Genomic DNA, 21,200 nt, shown 5'->3' with positions numbered 1-21,200 from the left:
CAATCGCATTCGAATTTGTTATGCGCTTTCTAATCTCCATAGAAACGGCAACAATTGCCGTTTCTATGAAAACGCGTATTGTTGCAACACGATTTTGCGTCACTTTNAAGGATTATTTATAGAAATTCAATTAAAAATTATATAATACTAACTTTAAATACGAATTCCATCGTAATTTTAACTAAAATATACTCTGGTAACATTGATGGACGGAGAACGTATTCTGAAGCATGGGATGTTCCTTGGACGGGTCAAAAATTTCGCCCTCCGACTTCTCCATGCAATTTATGTATTAGTTACAACGCTTTTCAATGGAATTAAATTGTCTGCAAATACATCTAATACTAATACACTTAACTGGACACAAAGAATTCTTCTCCTTAGGCTCTTTGTCTCTTTCCACAAGGTGGTCTTTTCTGAGTGCAGTCGATCTTCCACACTTACGGGACACGAACATTTAAGTGGCACAATGCTTTGTGCCACTTAAACGTTCGTGTCCCGAATGGGCACGTTTCACTTCTTCGTACGTTTGTCTTGTGTTTTGGTCGACTCGTTCGCAACTCTTTTAAATGCGACGTACAGTACACACGTTAGGGTAAATTGCTCTAAAATGAAACACTTGTTACGACTTGGGCTCGAGTTCCTTTTCCCGTGGCTACGTGCGGCGTGTCTTTAATTTACTGTCGTACAAATACAAATTACACGTAAGAGAGTTTCTTCGTTCGGGTCGGTCGTCTCTACTGCAAATACAGTTGGAACGTTCTAGCAATTTCCGGTAGGATCGATCTAACGCGAACTATCCGAATTCCGATTCGTCGTGAGTATAATCTTGAACTTTTTCTGCGTTAATCGGACCCAGAAGACATCTCGGCACGTCGTTCGATGGTCCGATTCGAATCTTTTAGATTTAAAAAGGCAGCTGCGGTGAGCATTTTGCTTTTCTCGCAAGAATTTAGACATTAATTTAAACTTTTGTTTTAATCGACTAATTGCAAATTTTCTTTTTTTCAGAATGAAGATGTTGGAGTGGTTTCGCCGGAGGTTCCGACGGAAGAATGCGGTGGCGCCGGAGGGAGGGGGTTCCTCGGACGGCTCCGATGAGACGTTCGAGGACCGTGGGCTCGACTGGGTCTCTGTCGAATCGATTAGTTCGGTGTCGTTGGAGACCTTCGAGCGAGAGGCAGAGGATGGTGACGACCTTTCCCCAGTGCGTGTGGCGTGGGACTCTCCCGGAGGCGGGAGAGTTCTGAGTCCATTCCACTTGGCCAAGGTCGTCAGGGATCAGCCGGCCCTAGGCCTTGTTAAGGAAGGCATAGGGAGTGACGAGTCCTCTTGGACTTCGTCTGTTTTCGCGTGGTCTGCCTCTCTGTACGCGCTCGCGAGCTCGTCGCCATCGTCTTTCCGAAGTCGGAACGGGGAAGCATCGGAGGAGAGCGCCGCCGAAGTCGAGGAACCGCGGGTTTGTTGCTGCGGGTGGCTGCGGTTCCCTCGGCCTAGGCGGTGATCCTCTTCGATTTTCCCCAACTCGTCCTTTTCACCCGGATGCGACATTCTGACCGGATTCGACACTTTTCACCCGGACATGACCTCTTTACTCGGACGTGGCCTTCTCTTACCCGGATGTTCTCACGGACTTGTCTCCCGAACGTGACACTCGATCGACGACAACGGATTTGACTTCCGATTGTGACCACCCGGACTTGACACGTTTCTTCACCGGACGCGACATTCGGCCGACCTTTCTTCCCAAACAGCTGTTACGAGGATTGAGCTTCTGGTTAGGTTAGGTTAGGTTAGGTTAGGCTAGGCTAGGTCAGGTCCTTCGCTCTCCTCATGACACTGTTCGGGAAGAAAGACTATCTGATAAAGGTAATAATGTTGACCTTAGATAATAAATGAATCAACTTCTCCTTTTCTCACTGTCTTTGTGTTTTGTAGGAACATTTGGGAGGGAGAAGGATCTCCCTCCCCAACTTTAACACGAAGAGGACGAAGTGGCCATTTATCGTACAAGTGAATGTTTTTCGAAATCTCCGATGGTAAGAACGCTTTCGTTTCATTTTTCAACACGTCTTATTTTCGTATCGTAATTTACTGTTTTTCTGTTTTTAGACATGCCGAAGATGTTCTTCGATCACACGCACGCACGGATATAACATCACTGTACACGAAGATATACACCGTTTAACCTTTACTCGAATTCTCGCACTCACGCACTTACATTTCAAGCGCCTCGTTCTGTGTAATTCGACACAATGAAACAACCCGAACACTCGCTTCCCACAAATCCATCCCCTGGGTCCTCGTCCCGGGAAGTGGAAACGCCAATTTTAAAGATTAAAACGCTTTAAATTGGCGGCCGAAGGGGCTCTGGTAATCACACATCTTGCATGGATTAATAGATTGCATTTTTGGCATGTACAGTATCTTTTTGCGGCTGGTAGAAATTTAAATTAAAATCTTTAAAAATTCTTCTATAAGACCACTTATTAACAGCGCCTGTTTTATTTTCTTTACGTTCACGCAAGTATAAATTAAACATCTTTATATTCAGATTTGGATGTAAGAATTTTCTGTTAAGATTACCGGAGATAGGGAGCAAAATCATCAATGCGTTAATTTTGTAAAATTATGTTAAATTTAATAGATTTATTATTGTCATTATTAACTAATAAAATCTTAATCCATAATGTACTGCATATTAGTTTGATACTTGTCAAAGTGAACTTAGGCCACTCTCAAAATAAACGGCTCTTGTGTATGTTAACTCGTTTCTTTAGATCGAATTGCCTCCCTACTGTAAGAGAACATTAGACCAAGAACAATTCTATTGCGGTGAATATGGCTTTGCTTTTACAGTAACACATTTTCAGGTGTCTCCTTACCAATGGACTATTTTCTTTTTTCTTTATCTCGTAAGATATGGCTGGTTTTTGGTATTGCAAATTGTGCTACAAGTAAAAGATTCAGATATTTTAGGGCTCTAGGGTACTATGTTTTGGGCCACTTTAAAAATAATTTGAGCTACATTTCGATATACAGTATTATCGTATATTCTCAAGTCTTCTCTTAGTTTTTGTGAAATTTATGAAAGAATATTAATCAAATGTGTAAGTTATTCAATTCTAAAATAAAAAACAAAGTACAGATTTATATTTTTGACTGTCAAAACGTGTTTACTTGAAAAACACAGAAATAATAGAAATTATTAAATATTTATATCAAATAAATTATTTGTAAAACATTTTAAACTAAAGTGATTTATAGTAATTGCTCCGCTCGAAAATATCCAATTTAATTAGGCTATAAAAAAATAAAGCTTAAATATATAAGTTTACTAGAGATTTTATGTGAGAAAAAACTTACTTTTATTTGTCCGAAAAAGTCAGTCACTACAGCTTTCACTCAATAGAAGTCACAGTGACACCTAAAAAGCTGTAAGCAATTCTTTTCTGAGGAAAGGACCTTTATTGCAATAACCAATACAAAGACTACAATATTCCACGTCTGATTGACAAGGATTTTACTATTTTTTAAATTTGTTCCCGGAAAAGTTAATTTATCATCAAAAATTAAATCTACATCGCTAAACATTTTAACGTAACTTTAATTTATAATTTTTGAAATATATAGGAGGAAGATGAGGATGGAGAATCAATGAATAGCACATTATAACGGTTTTCTGAATATGAATATTTAAATTGCGCGTTGTGGAAACTGGAAGGATAGAATTTAAGTCGGTTTGTACAGATGAGTTGTGAGTTAGAATTTTAATCTCGTCTGTGTAAGCTCTTAACTTTGAAGATATATTATTAAATAGGTACTGAAAAAATAAGCTGCTTAGTACAAAACCTTGAGGAATCCCACATATTGGTGTAAAATTAAGGAATTCAGAATCACCTAGGCTTATTTTACAGTGTCTTGATAAAAGGTAGTTATTTAATCAATTATGGAACACCGGATTTAAGTCGAAATAATCACGGAGTGGAGTAATTATAGATTGGAGGGAAAAAATCAAATGCTTGAGATGTGTACATCTGCTATATAAGCAACACCTTCTCTCTCAGAATTCTGTAAGGTTGCCGACAGGGTGCAAAAATGTCAAGAGGGTCGAGCGGTTGCGAAGAGTCGCATGTGGGCGATCGGCACTGAGACAGACTACGGTTACAAGAAACCGTTTATTTGACACGAAAGAAGCTTACAAGATTTCCGCGATCTTGGAAGTTCTACGTCGTCCTCTTCTTTCCAAGATAGTCCCATTTTGAAGGAGTGTCCCTGGTTCGCGAATGACCAATTCCATCGACGACTCCGGGACGATGCGGTCGACTTCTGTTGATAAAAAGATGTCGATCCGAGGTCGGGAGATGCAGACGAAGATGGGCACGAGACACACACACAATAATAGATCCGTCACTTGGAACTTTCGGGAGAAGCCGTCGCGTCCTTGAATTCTCAGGTTTTATCTGTTTTCCTCCGATTCCACTTTCCGATTGGTCTCTCCTCGTCAGAGTCGTCATCTGGTGATAATTCGAAACCTTTCGGGGGTGCGAATATCGAAGTTTAATTCGATTCCCATTCGGAGATAGAACAATGGAAAAACGAAGATCGACTATTGTTTAAAAGTTCGCGTCATTTTCATTAAGAAAAACTATTTTTATTTTTTTCTCAAAAAAAAAAAAAAAAAAGATAAAATCATTTATTTTTAAGGACAAAATTAACGCGAATTTCAGTGAGGTTCGGACCTGTCCAAAGCATCACAATTCTATCTATTGTTTCAAAGTAAGTTTATACAAGTTGAGTAATTTCGTCTTCCACATTGTAGGATAGGATGTAATTTATAAGCTATTCGTTTATATACTTTTTCGTAAAAACATATTTCGAATATTTTTAGCATGGCTGACGAAATTGTCATTGGTCTATATGTTACCGCTAAAGCTCGAAATCCGTTAATGTGTACATTACCTAGCTAATCTGCAGATTAACTAGGGTGATCCGTTAAAGCTGCGAAAATTGTTCAATTTCTCAAATTACCTAGGTAATTTGCAGAGTATCTAGGTAATCTGCACATTAACGGCTTCCGTATCGTTAAAGTTCAAAAGTTTGTTTCTTTCACTTCCTTTCCCCACTCCTTCTTTTTACGTAGATAAATTTAAATCCTAGAATGCAAGCAAGCACCGAATTGGTGAGTAAAATCAAGAAAAGATTCTTCGCAAACCTCTTTAGCGAAGATTTAAAATATAATACGTAGTGTTTTAATAACAAACCAAAGTATGATTCCATAATTGAAGATGTAAAGCAAATAAAAGTTTCCAAGAAGAAAGAATCATCTCGAGATTATCAAATAATTCAAAGGTGTGATGTGTTGACTGTACGAGGCTGTGAAAAACTCATTGAGCCGTTGTCAGATGCGCGAGAAAGGTTTGAAAAAGTTTGTCCATGCCGGAGAATTGTTTGACATTCGATAAAAACTGAAGAAGACCTTGAAAAATTAGAAGATTCACAAGAGACTGTGATTATGAGATCACAGTCAAATCTTACTCAAGAGGACATTCCGTTATCCCCCGCTTCTACAGAATCACCTATAGAAATACAAGAATTTACCGATAGTAATCTTAAACTGCCTTCTATACCGTTGATTGATGATGCAGTCACGAAGAATATTCAGTTACCCTGCACCTCCAAGGAATCGCCTCTGCAAGTTGAAGAAGTCATCACTGAGTTACTCTCAACTTCAGCAGAATCGCCATCACAGTTTCGTACGGAGCCTGTAAAGAGCACTATACAAGACATAGTCTGTATTGTTTGCTCAAAAGCAGCATCAAGTGCTCACAAGTGTAAATCGTGTAATATGTTTGTTCACGCAGTTTGTGGTGAAGTAGATCCTAAAGAGGAAGGGTATGGTAAGAATGTATTGTGCATCATCTGTAAAAAGAATATGGATCAGAAAATACAGCGTGATGAAGCCAAGAAATGTTTAGAAAAGCAAGCAAAGAAAATGTTAGCAGTTTCTAATGCAAAGCACCCAAACGTCGATGAAGGTTTCGCTGTGAGAATTAAAGTACCCGAAGAAGACAGAGCAAAAACTGATGCACGTTCAATTTTAGCTGTGGTTCTTAGTAAAACAGAGGATGGCTTTTATAAACTTGATACTAAAACAGGTATTTTAAAACAATTGTATGCAAAATCTGAATTCAGTGTTTGCAAAGAGAGATTTTTAACGAAAGAAGATGGATGTCCCTGCTGTAGAAATATCTTTACGTCAAACAGCAATAAAACAATCCCTTGGTACTGGGCAGGGTTTCAGAAAATGTGACTGCAAATCTAAATGTACCACAAATAGGCGTGCTTGTCGCAAAAACCAATTGCTACGTAATTCAAAGTGTCACCAATCTTTAGATTGCACTAATAAGTAAGTACAATTTTATCATATGTTTTGCAAATTCATTTCCCTAATTGTAGTAATATTTTAAACCGTTTGATTTTTGTATTAAAGTTTTTTTAATTGATTGATGATTGATTCAATCAACTAATTTGTTGATTGTATTAACTTGATTCTTTAGATATTGAAAATTAAATAAATAACATTATGTTAATTTAAGCGTACAGAAACGTTGCTGTTGTTCCAGCAAAAATCTTATTTTCACTTTACCGAGTGCCTAGTAGGTAATTTGCAGATTACCTAGATAATCTGAACATTACCTAGGTAATTTGAGAAATGGAATAATTTTCGCAGCTTTAACGGATCACCTTAGTTAATTTGCAGATTAGCTAGGTAATGCGCACATTAACGGATTTCGAGCTTTAGCGGTAACATATATATTATTTTATTTTGTTTTGTTTTGTTTTTGCGGCTCCACTTTAATTTCTGACAGAAACTATTGTTTCGGAACAAAATCAGATTGAAAGAGCAACTAAACAGTTTTGATGTTAGTACAGATCAAACATATTTTAGTTTTATATAAAATGATGACTGGATATTACCTGGAATATGATTAGATTTGTATAGTGTAGTGATCGACTCATTGACCTCGCTGAAAGAAAAGAATAATTAATATTTTTCATATTATTCTACATGTAATATCGTTGTGTAAAACAAAATGTTATCCTGTAATTTTGTATTTTTGGCCCATACACCCTTCATTATGTTCAGTGTTTAAATATTTATTTTTATTATTATTATTATTTATAAAATAGCATATTTATATCGATTTTGAAGTAACTGGAAATTATCTCGACGAAACATTTCAAACCCTTTCGTAGCCAAGTGATTAAATAGAACACGAAAATACCCTCTAAACTTCCGTTTTCGGTAGAAAATAATCATTTTTCGTACCTTCAAAACCACATGACTACGGATGAACTCATCAAATCTCGTGTCTCCACGTAAAGTAGCTAACCAGGTAAACGGGCGGATCTAGGTTTTTCGGAGCCTATGGCTTATTGAAGTCCAATGGGCCCGTTTTTATTAGATTAAGAATAATTACAATAAAACAAATACTATAAATTATCATTATTATTATACTACGTATTATTAATATTAACTATACTATACGTTAAGTGCTCATTGCTAATGAAAAAGTATTAAAAATTTATGATAATTCATTTTTGTGGGCTCTTGATACTTAGGGGCCCAGGATTTGAGCCCTATTAGTTTCTATGTAGATCCGCCCCTGCTTTAGCTTATTTGACTTAAGTCCATTTACGAATCATCTTTCTATCACATCCGGATAATTAGTCAAATCCAGATATTGTCGTCCAGTCCGAGATTTACGTCACAAATTGATACTCGCGTTATTTGTATTTTTATTTATTCGGGTTCAGTTGTTAAATGATGAAGGAAATCTTACATCACATACTTTTCCAATTGTAACCGTGATAAATATGTTGGCAATATCTGATACGAATATTTTGATATTTGAAAACAGACCCATATATCATCCAATAACAAAATGGATGAGCCAGATACGAGTACAGCCTTGAATAAACCTCGTAAGAATCGTATTCCGATTTTGAGAAATAGAGTAGGCTATAGTTTCCATTCGTTATCGTTATTGCGTTTAAATTATGAAATTTGCGAGCATCTTAGGAATATTTTCTGATTAAAAAAAAACTATTTCGCGCCTAAAATTTTGCTACAGGTTAAAAATGTGGCAGCAATAAAATTCTGAAAAACATCAAAATTTTCCCATCATCAGTTAAACTACGATTTGGCAAACTTTGTAAACCAATCATCATCCACGATGTACAAAATATACAGTACCTCAATACACGAATGTGTAAATTCCATGATATTTTTAAAACATTTGAAAAACAGGCGATTTAAAAGGAAAAATAATTTCAAGATGATTTATTGATAATCTAAAATTGGTATAAATTTGTCAGTGTACATATATGATCCTCCATACTTGAATTCACAATATCTTTTACAAACGTAAGCGTAACATAAATTCAACATCAGCCACAAATGTCATTCTCAATGTCTATTTGACCCGCTATGGCATCATACACGATATATTGACGTAATCTAATTCAAAAAACAAACGACAAACACAATACCGAAATGATTTTTATTGATGGCGGCGCTCAGTATCTTCTCAGGCCAGTCATGTATCTATCGCTTCCGTAACTGCTACTGCCAATGCTGGAATGAGACGTTATGCTTCCCATTTGCTGGGAACTTCCTCCGTACATGCTGGGCTGCGACTGGCCCATGCTCATGCTTTGCTGACTGCGCGGATTTCGCGAGTCCATGCTTCCGCTCCAGCGATTACTCGGTGGATTATCTACTCTCCCCCAGGAGGGACTGTGAGAAGAATCCATTTTACGAGAATCGGTGGAGCCCCACTGGGACCCGCTGCTAACGACGTTGCTACTGCTGTACGACTTGCTAATGCTCTTCTCTCCGCTTCCGCCCCACGATTCGCTCCTCTCTCCTCCGTAAGATCTGCTGCTGCCACTGAAGGATCCACCCGGACCCGACATGGTTTTACCGGAATCGATATAACGTTCGTGCACTCTTCTTTCGTGCGGTTGAGATTTCCATTCGTCGCGAGGCGGTGGGCGGCCGCGTACCGGCGGAGAACCTCGCGGCGGACCCATTCGTTCGCCTCGTTCTCTAGACGGGGGACCTCTTCCGGGATCTCTGATTTCGCGGTGTTCGCGACCTCTGGCTTCACTGTCTCTGGAAGAATTCCGATTGTACCGTTCTGGTCTTTCGGTCACCCTGCGATCGTCGCGATCGTGAGATGTTTGATCTCTTCGAACGTCTCTCCTCATCTCTCCGAATTCTCGAGATGGAACGTCTAAATTCTTCTCCCTCCCTTCGTACCTTTCCCCTCTTCTCTCAAACAAGTCATGACGATCGTACGATCGTTCCCGATTTTCGTAATCGTGATACCTAAAGAAATGTAACAAAACTCTCATTTTATTGAAGTTACGTAATTTTTAAATTTCAAATTAAGATGACTTAATGAATAATTTAAAATACGGAAGAAACTAACTTTGTTTTATAACATTTAAACACAGAATAAACCTCCACTAATTCGGACAAGTTTTTTTTCAAAAAACTGAGCAGTAATTTAAAATTTCTTGACAATAGAAAAATTATAATTAACGAGCGTTTTTGAAACTCATTTTCACAATGCCAAAAGCTCGTTGTCTTTTAAAATAATGTAAACATTTAATTTACATTCTTTTAATATTTACTTTACTATTAAATGTGTAATATTAATACGTTATATGTATTTTAATTTATATCATTTATGAGTAATAATTTTGCTCTCATACCTATTTCAAATTATTACTAATAAATAATATAAATTAAAATGCACATATTGTCATTGTACATTTAACAGTAATTTAAACATTAAAACTTGTAAATTAAATGGCTTCTGCCATCATAAAAATGACTAAAAATTCTGAAAACACAGTATCCTGTAAAACTACTCAGAAAAATAAGACTGTTTTTTATTTATTGGGGGAGAATTTCATGACGACCACTATTATCGTAATAATTAAATTTTTATACCTTCCTGATAACGATGGTCTTTTCCTTTCATCCCAATATGGTTCACTTTCTCTTGGTCCCCGAAATGGTCTTTTAAGTGGGCGTCTAGGTTCATCCAATCGACTGAAATAAATTTGTAATATGCTTTCAAAGAGTGGATTTTAAATTTCTAAATGTTTTGTCAGCACAAATACTAGTTGAAAATATTATTCATTAAAAACTTAATTTAGAAAAACGTATTTATATTTTTATATATCATATAGACTATAAATATCGATCTCTAGAATTCAGTCTTAATGCTTACTAATTAAATTTAATCATATTTCAATTATTAAAAATTATAAACTTTGTCACTTCTAATTTTAAGGACTCAGTAAAATAACAAACACAAATCCATATTTTTGATGGAATAAAAAATCCAGATCCCAGCACGTTTACAAGGTCTATAGCAAGTTGATGCATTTTTGTCGTTGTATATTTTGATTAAAAATATTCCTAAATTTATATTTTATATAGCATTATTCTTTAATTTCTCAAGATTACTATATTAAAATTTTAAAAAATCATCTAAATTGTTCTGAAATAAATTTACACAGACTTCTCTATATCAAATGTTTTCTTTAATAATGATGTATTGTAATTAGTATATACAATTTTTTTAAATTTGGTACATAACTAGTCTAATTCTATAATTTTCTGCTATTTATAATTATTGTTTATCACATTAGTCATTCAGTTATTATGACAATTATTTTTATTAACTTAAATTTAGATTAATTTCCAAAACAGAGTTCATTACATGCAGGTAATGGCATCTAGGAGCAAGATTCAATGTACATGACAAATCTCACTAATCAGACTAGTTACTCTAAAAGCACTTTCATTTATCATTCTTTATGTAATTTTCTTAACCCTTCCGCCCATAACCTGAGATAACTGGGGCTGCTTAATAACGTACAGTACCATCATTAATTGTAATGATGGAACTGAAACTTGGATAACAGAGCAAGAAAGTCAACAAGTTGATGAAACAAGTGTAAAATTTTTCCATTATTGTGTTTTTGGGTCGTTTTCAAAGTTTCAGAATAACTGACTTTTTAAAACCAAAGTAATGTTGGTAAAATGAAATGAATATCTAAATATGGATATGACAAAATTTATTTAAAGAAACAAATTTCTTTAACAATTTAATTTAATTTGTTAAGAAACAAATTAAATTAAGAAACATATTGATTTCTCTATTTTGGCCACCATAACTAGAGTTCTCATGAAGCATTTACTCTATCTTCTATATCATCAATTTTGAAGTATCCATTTATTTTACACTTTTAGTTGTAAAATTTATTATTAGATCAGGGCTTCTTAAACTATGAGTCGTGACCCCATTTGGGGTCGCTTAGCGAAATCTTGGTGTTGCGAGATTTTAATGCAAAATATTAAAAATAATTTGTGAGAGTTTGAAAATGGCATGCTTTGTGTCATAGGTTTCATGAGTTGCGCTTTGTGTCACTTCTGGTACAGCAAGACAACGATTCAGCAACACTGATTGTAGTGTGAACTAGTGTAGTGTTGTCACTTTTCAGTGTATTCAGTTGTCTCTGTTCCATTGTAACACAAGAGTGAACTGTGGTAGTACACCATTATTGTTTTTGCAAATTTGTATATATCTTTATTTTATACATATATATATATATATATCTTCTACTGCCCCCCTGAAAGCCTGCAGTGACCACAAGCAGGTGTTATCGCCCACTTCGAGAAAGGATGATCTAGACCAGGTCTTCTTAAACTTTTTTTATTCACAATCCCATTTATGATTGTGATTTTTTTTGTGACAAAAATATATATATATATTGGTCACAAAAAAAAATCACAATCATAAATGGGGTTTTCTGCATCATCAAGCATATCTTTTGGATGGCAAACCAACTTCCGGTTTAAAAGATGGACTCTCTCAATTGAGAAAGTCCATCTTTTAAACCGAAACATCCAAAACCATTCTTGGTTTGGATGTTTCCAAACCAAGAAGTGGGTTAAAAAGATCATGCAGTAAAAGCAGGAGGGGGTTTTTCATTCTTCTCATTCAGCTTGAGAAATGCAAAAAAATTCAGAGGTCTGTATGTATGGATATTTGTGGGGGGGACACAATTTTGTTCACCCTCTTTGAAACTTAATAGAGAGGTTGCGGCCGAAGTTCAAACATTAAACTTGTACAGCAAGCAGAAGTACATTTTTGATATCTGAACTCTAAGTAAAACACATTGTGCCACACATTCACGTCACACACTGACTCATTATTGAAAAATGACAGAAATGTTTAACAACAATGAATGTTACTAGCAAAGGTAAATAAACAAATTAAAATAGTTTAAAGTATTTATTGGATGTTTAATAACAAAATAATTATTTTTAATTAGCATTGTTTCTCAACCATACAATAGGACTACCTCATACTTTTGTTGAGGGAAGTAGTGGCTTATGTAAATCTGAAAGCAGCTCGGAAAATTATTTTTAGAAAATTTACAAATGTATTACACTGTTGATGGTAGAAGATACCGTGAAAGAACAAACCTACTCATACAGAATTATGATAAGTTATTATGAACAGAAATATATGTAAATTCTAGAGACACTTCACATCACTTTCAAAAAAATTGAATAATTAAATAATTTCTGGATTAAAATCATCTGTTTCTTTACATTATTATTCATAAATGCTTAAATAATCATTACTTTAATAAAATACATTATAATTTNACCTATTCCTACAGAATTATGATAAGCTATTATATACAGAAATATATGTAAATTCTATAAGCACTTCAAATCACTTGCAAAAAATTGAATAATTAAATCATTTCTGGATTAAAATCATCTGTTTCTTTACATTATTATTCATAAATGCTTAAATAATCATTACTTTAATAAAATACATTATAATTTTAACCCCAAACACAAAAAAATGAAGAAGTTTAAGCCGAACTTCTACTCGCCACGCTAGATGTAGCAAACGCCATTGTCAATCTTCTAGAATTGCCAGATGGTGGTGCTTGATGTCCGATGTTTTTGGCTGAAAACGTTGGCAACAACCTCTCTAATAACTCCCATGTTATTGAAAATTTCTGAAATTTTACAGGATGGTTTGTGTATTACCATATTTTCACAGAATGATCAGCATGCTGGTCTATAGACGAAGACCATGAAATCAAATATTTTCATAAGGTAAAAACCAGCATGCCAGTTTAAGTGAGGTTATTCATCCCTCTCTAGTGAGTACATTAAAAAAATGAAAGAGTTAAGTCAGGTAAAGTCACAGTTTTAGAATAATAACAAACATGTTTTTATTCTAAAACTGTGAAACTATCAGTATTACATCAAAAACTATGATTGTGTGCTTAATTTCTTCATTTTGTCTGCTTTCTTTGTTTATTTTATGGTAATTACATTCAAAAACACAAAAATAAACATATTAAATTTATGAAACTGGCCCTAAATTATCTCAACTTACTTTAATTAACATTGGCTTTGTGTGAAATTTGAGAAGAAAGCGTTATTTTTAAGGTTGGGTGCATGGTCAGTGTAACCCACACTAACTACTACTAATGTCAATAAGTCACTAATTGTTTTATTGTCTTGTAAAGGAAAACTCTCTTCCTGATTTTAAGTCAGTCAAATTACAATATTATAAATTAAGTATTCAACAAGTAAGATTAAAATTCTTAAGAATTTTTTTTTTTAACATTTGTTTAACAACTAGTTTTGTTATATTTGATTAATTTTAGATTTTAGTCACAGTTTAACTGGCATGTCAGATACCTCAGGGTTACTGGCTGCAATCTAGTCATTCCGAAAAAATATGGTAAAATATTAATGCTATTAAATTTTGGTGATTTAAGGTTGACAGGGTGGGGAGATAAAGGGTGATCATGTATCATTCTCAAGTAGGGTTGGACTTAATGACAATTTTACTCATTATTAAAATTTTTTATAAAACCGATCCCTACTCTCAAAATTAAACTTTTTGTCATTTTATAATAATTAAAAATGTAAACAATTTTTTAAAAATGAAATATTGTAACAGACAGCACCACCAAAATTTTAAATGTTGCCGAGAAAGTTAAGCAATTCATTGCTGGATTTTTTACATTTAAATGGACCCACATTACATTTCTGGATTTTCTCGTCTCGTGGATAAATCTGCCATTTGTCATTAATTAATGGCAGATTTATCAAAATCAATCCATTAAAGTTTGAGAACAAACTTGATTCTATAGGCCTATACAAGACATGCTAGCAAACCGTGAAACACTGCATGACAAAGTTGTGCAATTTGTGCAAAATCGCTTTGTTGCACACACTCATGAAACGACCTTTATCTCAAAAACAAAGTCATGGACCCCAATTTTTTATTGCAGTTTTGGATTCCGCATTGCAATTAATGGAAAATGGCAAAGTTTAATCAAAATCTATCGAACAGATTTTGAGAACAAACACAATTCTGCAAGCCTCAGAAGCAGCTCTGCTTCAAAAATTTTAAATGGAAGTTATGATGCTCAACAAAAAATTCCCTTAATAATAAAAAATCATAATCATATAGAAGCAACTTTTCTATTTGCAATATTTGAGTCATCATGTTCAATAACTAACTCATTCACCTATTAAAACTTCAGACTTACTAAATTTTTGGTTAGAAGTAAAGTAACATTGCTTTTAGAAGTTAAAAGATTAAATTATGGAATTTTTACAACTAATTTTTTACAATTACAAAAATTTATTCCATTAAATTCAATACAAAACAAAACTTCATTATAACACAGTTCAATCAAGAATGACAATTACTAAATAATATAAATTTTACAATAAATACTAAAGTCAATATCAAAATAATAAATATTAGCAAAAAAGCATATATATATATATAACCTACAGATAACCAAGTTACTGCTAGTAAATTCTAATAAAAAATTTTCATTAGAAAATGAAATTAAATTTTAAACTACCTCATCTGTTCTCTCCGCCTAAGTTCCTCTCTCTCTCTTTCTAGTCGTTCTCTTTCAAGTCTTTGCTTCTCTCTTTCAAGCCTGAGTACTTCAGCTCTTTCTCTGTCTAATTTCTCTCTTTCAATCCTAAAATATGAAAGAATTTATCAATTACATAAAAATTTAATAAAATCAGATGAAATATTCTGCCATTGCAATATATAAAAACTTAAAAATTTAATTTTATATTCTAATGAAGTTAATGCATTACAAGTTCAATGACTTGTCAAAAATCCAGACTAACTGAGACCAGACTCATTCAGATTTTCAGTTTATCTGGATTTTCAAATATACATGTAAATTAAATTTACATGCTTGTTCTGAAATATCACATTAGCTGTTCTAGGACTTTGATATGTATTGTATTGAAATTGGAGATTAAAATTCTTAAAAAATTTTCTACTTATTCTGCAGTTTCACATTAATTCACAAGTTTGTATTCAAAAAATTTATAGTAAAATCATAAAAACTAAGATCTGATAAACTTATTAAAACTACTTTTAATTGCTATGTAAAATTAAATACAGTGGTGCCTTGTATAACGTACCTAATCTGCTTCAAGTGCACATCCGTTAAGTGAAAAGTCAGTTATACAAAACGCATTTTTCCATAGAAATTCATGTTAAAACATATAATTCGTTCCGCAGCATAAAATAACCATACTGTACCATAAAAAAAAAAAATGAAAATGGAGCAGTCACTAATTATGCCGGGTAGTCAGATGTGAGGAGGAGGTGGAGAAACACTTTCTTCACACATTCATACAGATACAGACTTTGTATACATTGCATCAGGTCTCTTTTTATTGTTTTTTAATCAGAGTCAGATTCAGGAGAGGCTACTGGAGCTTGCAGGGTCAACTCCTCTTGTTCCATCCTTTGTTTTTTGCCTGCTTGCTTCTTGAAAAACATGTCCAAGGTGGTCTGTTTCTCTCTCTTCTTCAACACCTGTCGGAAATGATGGGCAAGGGTGTAATTATAGAGATCATTGATCCTGTTGGCCTCGCTCTGTTTGGATAATGAGTGTTGGTAAACTCCTGAACCTCTCCCCATTTGACAAGGAAGTTTTTGTCAACTTTCACTCCTTCTGATGATTTCTTGCATTGTTTCAATTGAAATCACTTTTCTGTTTTTTTAGAAGCCATAATTTGCACAACACTTGAATAAATGTAAATACACTGCACTGAGGTGATGTACGTAATAAACAAGGGAGCAAGCCGAATCCCAACGGGAGCTCTGTACTTCAGATATACTAATATATTATAAAAATAGCAGATTATCATTGGCAACAGCAAAAGAGTGATAACATCATTCGCACTTGTTCACCTCACGTAACTGCCGAATGGAAAGTCCGTTGTTCGCAGCCAGTCCGTTGCTCGAGTCACGTAACGGCCAAACAGAAATTCCGTTATTTGAGGCATACGTTATACAAGTCACCACTGTATTTAATGTTTATTATCTGTTACTATTTTAATATATCAATATTAAATTTTAGATACTTTTTTTAAAATCAAAAGCATTTACAATTAATTAAAAATTTCTTGATTAATTTATTTGTTACAAAACTATTCATTTTAACTGAACCAGTAAAAACCATGCTTTATCATCATCTAATAAAACATTTTGGCCTAAGTTTAAATTACTTAAGTCTTCAATAATTAAAATAATAATAATTTTTTCATCAATGGAAGCAATTGTGCTAAATATTTAATTGATTAAATTATAAATAATTTTTTCTAGGATTAAATTTAGTAAATTTTTTTAGGCCAATATTTTTCTAACTTACAAATAATTTTTTTAAATTATATTTACAAGTATATTAAATTATCTAACAAACCTTAAACGCTCTCTCTCCCTTTCTAGTCTAATTGATTCTTCACGTTGTTTACGTTCTATTGAACGTTGCCTGAATATTTCTTGCGCCCGTCGTCGTTCCACCTCTCTTATTTCACGTTCTCTCAAACGTTGCCTACGGCGCTCTTCCTGAAATGACATTGTTTATTACATTACTATAAATATAAATTTTTAAATGCAATATAGAAAATATTTTAGGATAATTACTTTTATTTTTTGAAAAGCAGTTACATTTGATTTAAAGCCTGCTTTAAAACCTGGCTTAGAAACAAAAGATCTTTTCAAGAAAAATGGTTTTCTAAAAGGTTGACGATCTCTAAACGATAATGATCTTAACCCACGTCCTCTGCCTCTAGCATAAAATGGACGCATATCTCTACGTGGAAAAGATCTTCTATAATCTCTACCTCGTGATACACTTCTAGGTTCTCTTAGTCCACGTTCTCTCTCTCTTTCTCTTGATTTTTCTCCAGATGGTTCCACTTCTGTAAACAAAAATTCTCTTCATAATTTCTTGTTATTTCATTTTTGAAGATAACAGAAAACAATTTCTGAAAGACTTTGTATAAAAAATTTTGATAAACTGATAAAAATTGATTCAAGATGCAAATTTTTCTGAAAGCTTCAATATATACTGTAATATAGTTTTCTACTGTGCTCTCTCTCAATATTTTTTCCTAGCTATCTATATTTGCATGTTAAAAGATTAATATTTCAAAAAACTTGTAAAGAGAACATAATTAAAATATATTGTTGTTTAAAATTTGACTAAACAAAATGCACATAAAATTTCCTTGTGTTCTTACAAATTTGATATATTTTAATCATTATTTCAATATGCCACATTTAAATTAATTATATAAATGCAGGTTTATTACAGATTTATTACCAATCATGTTCAGTTAAAATAACTATCAATATAGTAAACTATATCATTACAACAATAAATATTTTTTATATAGTTTTCTATAAAACTATTTCTAAAGCTGAAACAAGCTAATGATAAAATAAGTTTTTATAAAATTTTGATATTTATTGTAAAAAAGTTTATAAATACTTTAGGTTTTGTCACTAACTAGTTTAAAGAAGCATGACTTCAACATTTCATGTCTGGTGAGGCTCTTACTTATATTATAGTTTATAATAATTCTCTAAACAAAAACAATACTATATGTATATATTTATGTGACTGATTTATATATAGCGAATAAGTAATTGTAAATAATATTTTAAAATTTTAATTAAAAAATCAAAGACAAGACAATGGAAAATGCAATTTAAAATAACTAGAACAAATTAGTAATAATGAACATCATTAAAAACACATATGGCACTTAATTACTTGGTCCTTGAAAAGTGTTAAATTTTGACACCCCCTTGTAATGCAAAAAATTTTTACTTTAGCATTTTAGATTTTTCTGGACTCAACTCTCCTTTCAACTGCATTTTTTCTGTAGAACATTTTCTGCATTTGTCTGATTCTACTCCAACACACAGATGTTTTTAATGCTAAATATGATCATATTTCATCATAACTGAAATAATATTTCAACTACTAAATGTGATAGACTAAAAACAAAAATTGTAACTTCTACTATATTCAATCAGTTGTTTGTTCATATGTTAGTGTGTGTATCATCATCTTATAATAGGATAGCTCAAAACAGACCTGCACATTTGATTTTATGGATAAAAGTATAAGAGCTACAATATTCAAACTGTTTGGCATTTTTTGAGATACTCCCCATCCATATTTATGCACTTTCTGGAAGGGCTTCTTGAATTCCAACACTAAGCTTTTCCTTGTCACAGCCAATGCAAGACAATCCTACAAAGCTCTGTTTGTCACAAATTTCTTTCCTTTTAAGTGCTCTTTTAATGATTCAAATTATGAAAATCACAGAGTTAAATCTTGACTGTAGAGGAATTAAGGATTTCTCAGTTTATAGTTGTCAAAGTTGCTATCATCACAAGCTTTATGTAGACATGCAACAAAATGAATCTTCAACAATTTTCAATGTCTCTTTTTGCAGATTTCACTGTAAAGCTTGTCTTTTTTTAATCACACAATTGGTTTTGGATTTAATTGATGAGATAAGGCAATGCAACATTTCAGCAATCTTTCAGGGAGAGATGTCTTCTGGAAGGATTTTCTATGGATAATTGCCCTTATTTAAGTGTTAGACATGTGAAGAAAATCCAGAAGACTCCATATGGCCAGCCCATTAAAGGTATGAAACCACAACTGGCCAGTGTTCAGTGTTTTTATCCACTCTGACACTGGTGGGATACAATGGTTAGCCAAATGTATCCATGAGATTTGTCTGGCATTCAATTTTGAGCATTGCTACATTTATTGAACCAATTACACAAATTGTCCTTGACAATGTTTATTTACTTTTTCTATGCCTGAATCTGTGCCAAATTTAAGCAAGTTTCACATTTTCAAATTCATAAGAAATTTTATGAAATACTATTGTTCCACATTAGCATAAATTTAATTTTATAATTTGACTCACCACATCCATGTGCCAAAGAGGAGTATTCATTCTTGCAGGGAGAGAAAGGTATTGTCTATATAACATCAGGTTTACATCATAATTAGACAAGCACAACAGAGTTAGACCAAAATATGTAGGTCACTCTTAACTGCAAGTACAAAAATACACACAAAGTTCAATCAAAATTCTCAAAATGCATTAGAGTGACATGGTATATTGATGAGTAAATCTGTTAGATTCTTTGAAAAGACATTTGCAAAATTGTATTTGTTTATTTTTTCTTTTATGGAGAAACTCAGTGTTTACATAGTTTTTTCCCTACATCAAATTTTTATATCTAATTATTTTAACATGAATTTAATTGATAATGTCAACAAATGAAATAGGCTTTAAATTTGAAAAAAGAACTTTTAGTAATACATTTCCATACTATCTGAATATCTATCTGAGAGTAATAGATTTTTTTATGTTACAAGGGCTATTCTAAAATCAACTTCTAATTGGCTGGTAAAAGTTAGAGGGGTAAATATTTATTATACACAAAATTTACTTGCACACAGTTGCCACAAAAAAAATCAGGCACTTTTTGTATTGTGACTTATACTGGCTTTTGCAATCTCTTGCCAATGAATGATGCTAATGAGTTACCATGCCAGTTGCTGATTCCATCTAGAAGCTCCTCATTGGTTTCAAATTGCTGGATATCCAGCCAGACCATCTTGCTAGAAGAGTGATAATTACTTGGCATCAAGTTCAGACTGTAAGAGAGAGTGATCAAAAATCTCCCAGTTGAACTACTCAAGTTATTCTTCCCAGTAATGCAAAAGAAACAAAGCTGAACCCATTCTTTGAGTTTTGTGAACATTAGTCATTTATTTTAGACTGGACCCAGAACTTGTAATAACCATATCTCTCTCTGATAATAAGAAACAGTAGTCCTCAAAATTTGAGGAGAGTTACAAGAGATTTATGAAATTATGAAATGGTGTTTTTAATGCATGAATTTGTGACTGATGAACTCGCTAAAAACATTACAAGTTCATCAGTAAGAACTGAGTGTCATCCCTGTTCCATATCTGTGCACCCATCCCTGAATTTCCTGTACAGATCCCTCATACAACTATGACTCACTGTTATCATCATAGATATGATGTACTGATGATGAATCTCGGTGATACTATGTCCTACTGCTTTCAGAAAACTTATACCATGGACCTAACAATGGTGAGAGTGGCAATGGTATAGGGTCCAAGTTTTTACTCAGTAACTACTTGTGCATAAGTTAAAAACCGGATGATGAGTTAGAATTCAGTAATATAAACCTTTCCTAATTCTATATACTACAAGACATATTGCTTTGACAACTGGTTTATTTTTACCAGACAACTGAAGATTGATTTTGGAACAGCACTCATAATTTAGGTGAGCAGGATTGAGAAATATGTTTCTCAATCCTGCTCACCTAAATTATTTTATATATTTTTTTTCTAACTACTCATCTAAATTATTTTATATATTTTTTTTCACATAATAAATAAAGTCATTAGCTTATAATATATATTTCATTGTTTTGTATGTGTACATTAAACTATATCAAATCTGTATTTTTAAATTAATTCATCTTTTTTTCTTTTAAAATTATCTACATCAACAAAATAATAAAATACAATCTTTATGACAATTTCATTAATTTGTTTTAATTATGTTAAATTATTATTTCACAACCTCTCTAAAACTATTTAGAAAATTTTCAAAAGTTTCAAAGATCTTAGTAATGCCAAAGAGTACAAGTATATATCTT

The 21,200-nt window shown here is 33.1% G+C and overlaps 1 protein-coding gene across 2 annotated transcripts in view; it reads right to left on the bottom strand.

Moving 5' to 3' along the window:
- Positions 1-8,318: 8,318 nt before the first annotated feature.
- LOC111628688 (SAFB-like transcription modulator) overlaps positions 8,319-21,200 on the bottom strand; it is a 77,330-nt gene continuing 64,448 nt past the window's right edge. For both annotated transcript variants that reach the window (XM_023372516.1, XM_023372517.1), the window contains exons 13-17: positions 17,106-17,383; positions 16,882-17,027; positions 15,007-15,132; positions 10,028-10,129; positions 8,319-9,397 (exon numbers count right to left, since the gene is read on the bottom strand). In XM_023372516.1, the coding sequence (XP_023228284.1) occupies positions 8,584-9,397; positions 10,028-10,129; positions 15,007-15,132; positions 16,882-17,027; positions 17,106-17,383 (1,466 nt within the window). In that variant the 3' untranslated portion in view covers positions 8,319-8,583. The remainder of the gene's footprint in view (positions 9,398-10,027; positions 10,130-15,006; positions 15,133-16,881; positions 17,028-17,105; positions 17,384-21,200) is intronic.

The sequence above is a fragment of the Centruroides sculpturatus genome, unplaced genomic scaffold (assembly GCF_000671375.1).
Source record: "Centruroides sculpturatus isolate CEXI.00-Female unplaced genomic scaffold, Cexi_2.0 scaffold30, whole genome shotgun sequence".
NCBI lineage: Eukaryota > Metazoa > Arthropoda > Arachnida > Scorpiones > Buthidae > Centruroides > Centruroides sculpturatus.
The sequence above is the reverse complement of the archived record's forward strand: the minus strand, read 5'-3'. Positions and strand labels throughout refer to the sequence as shown.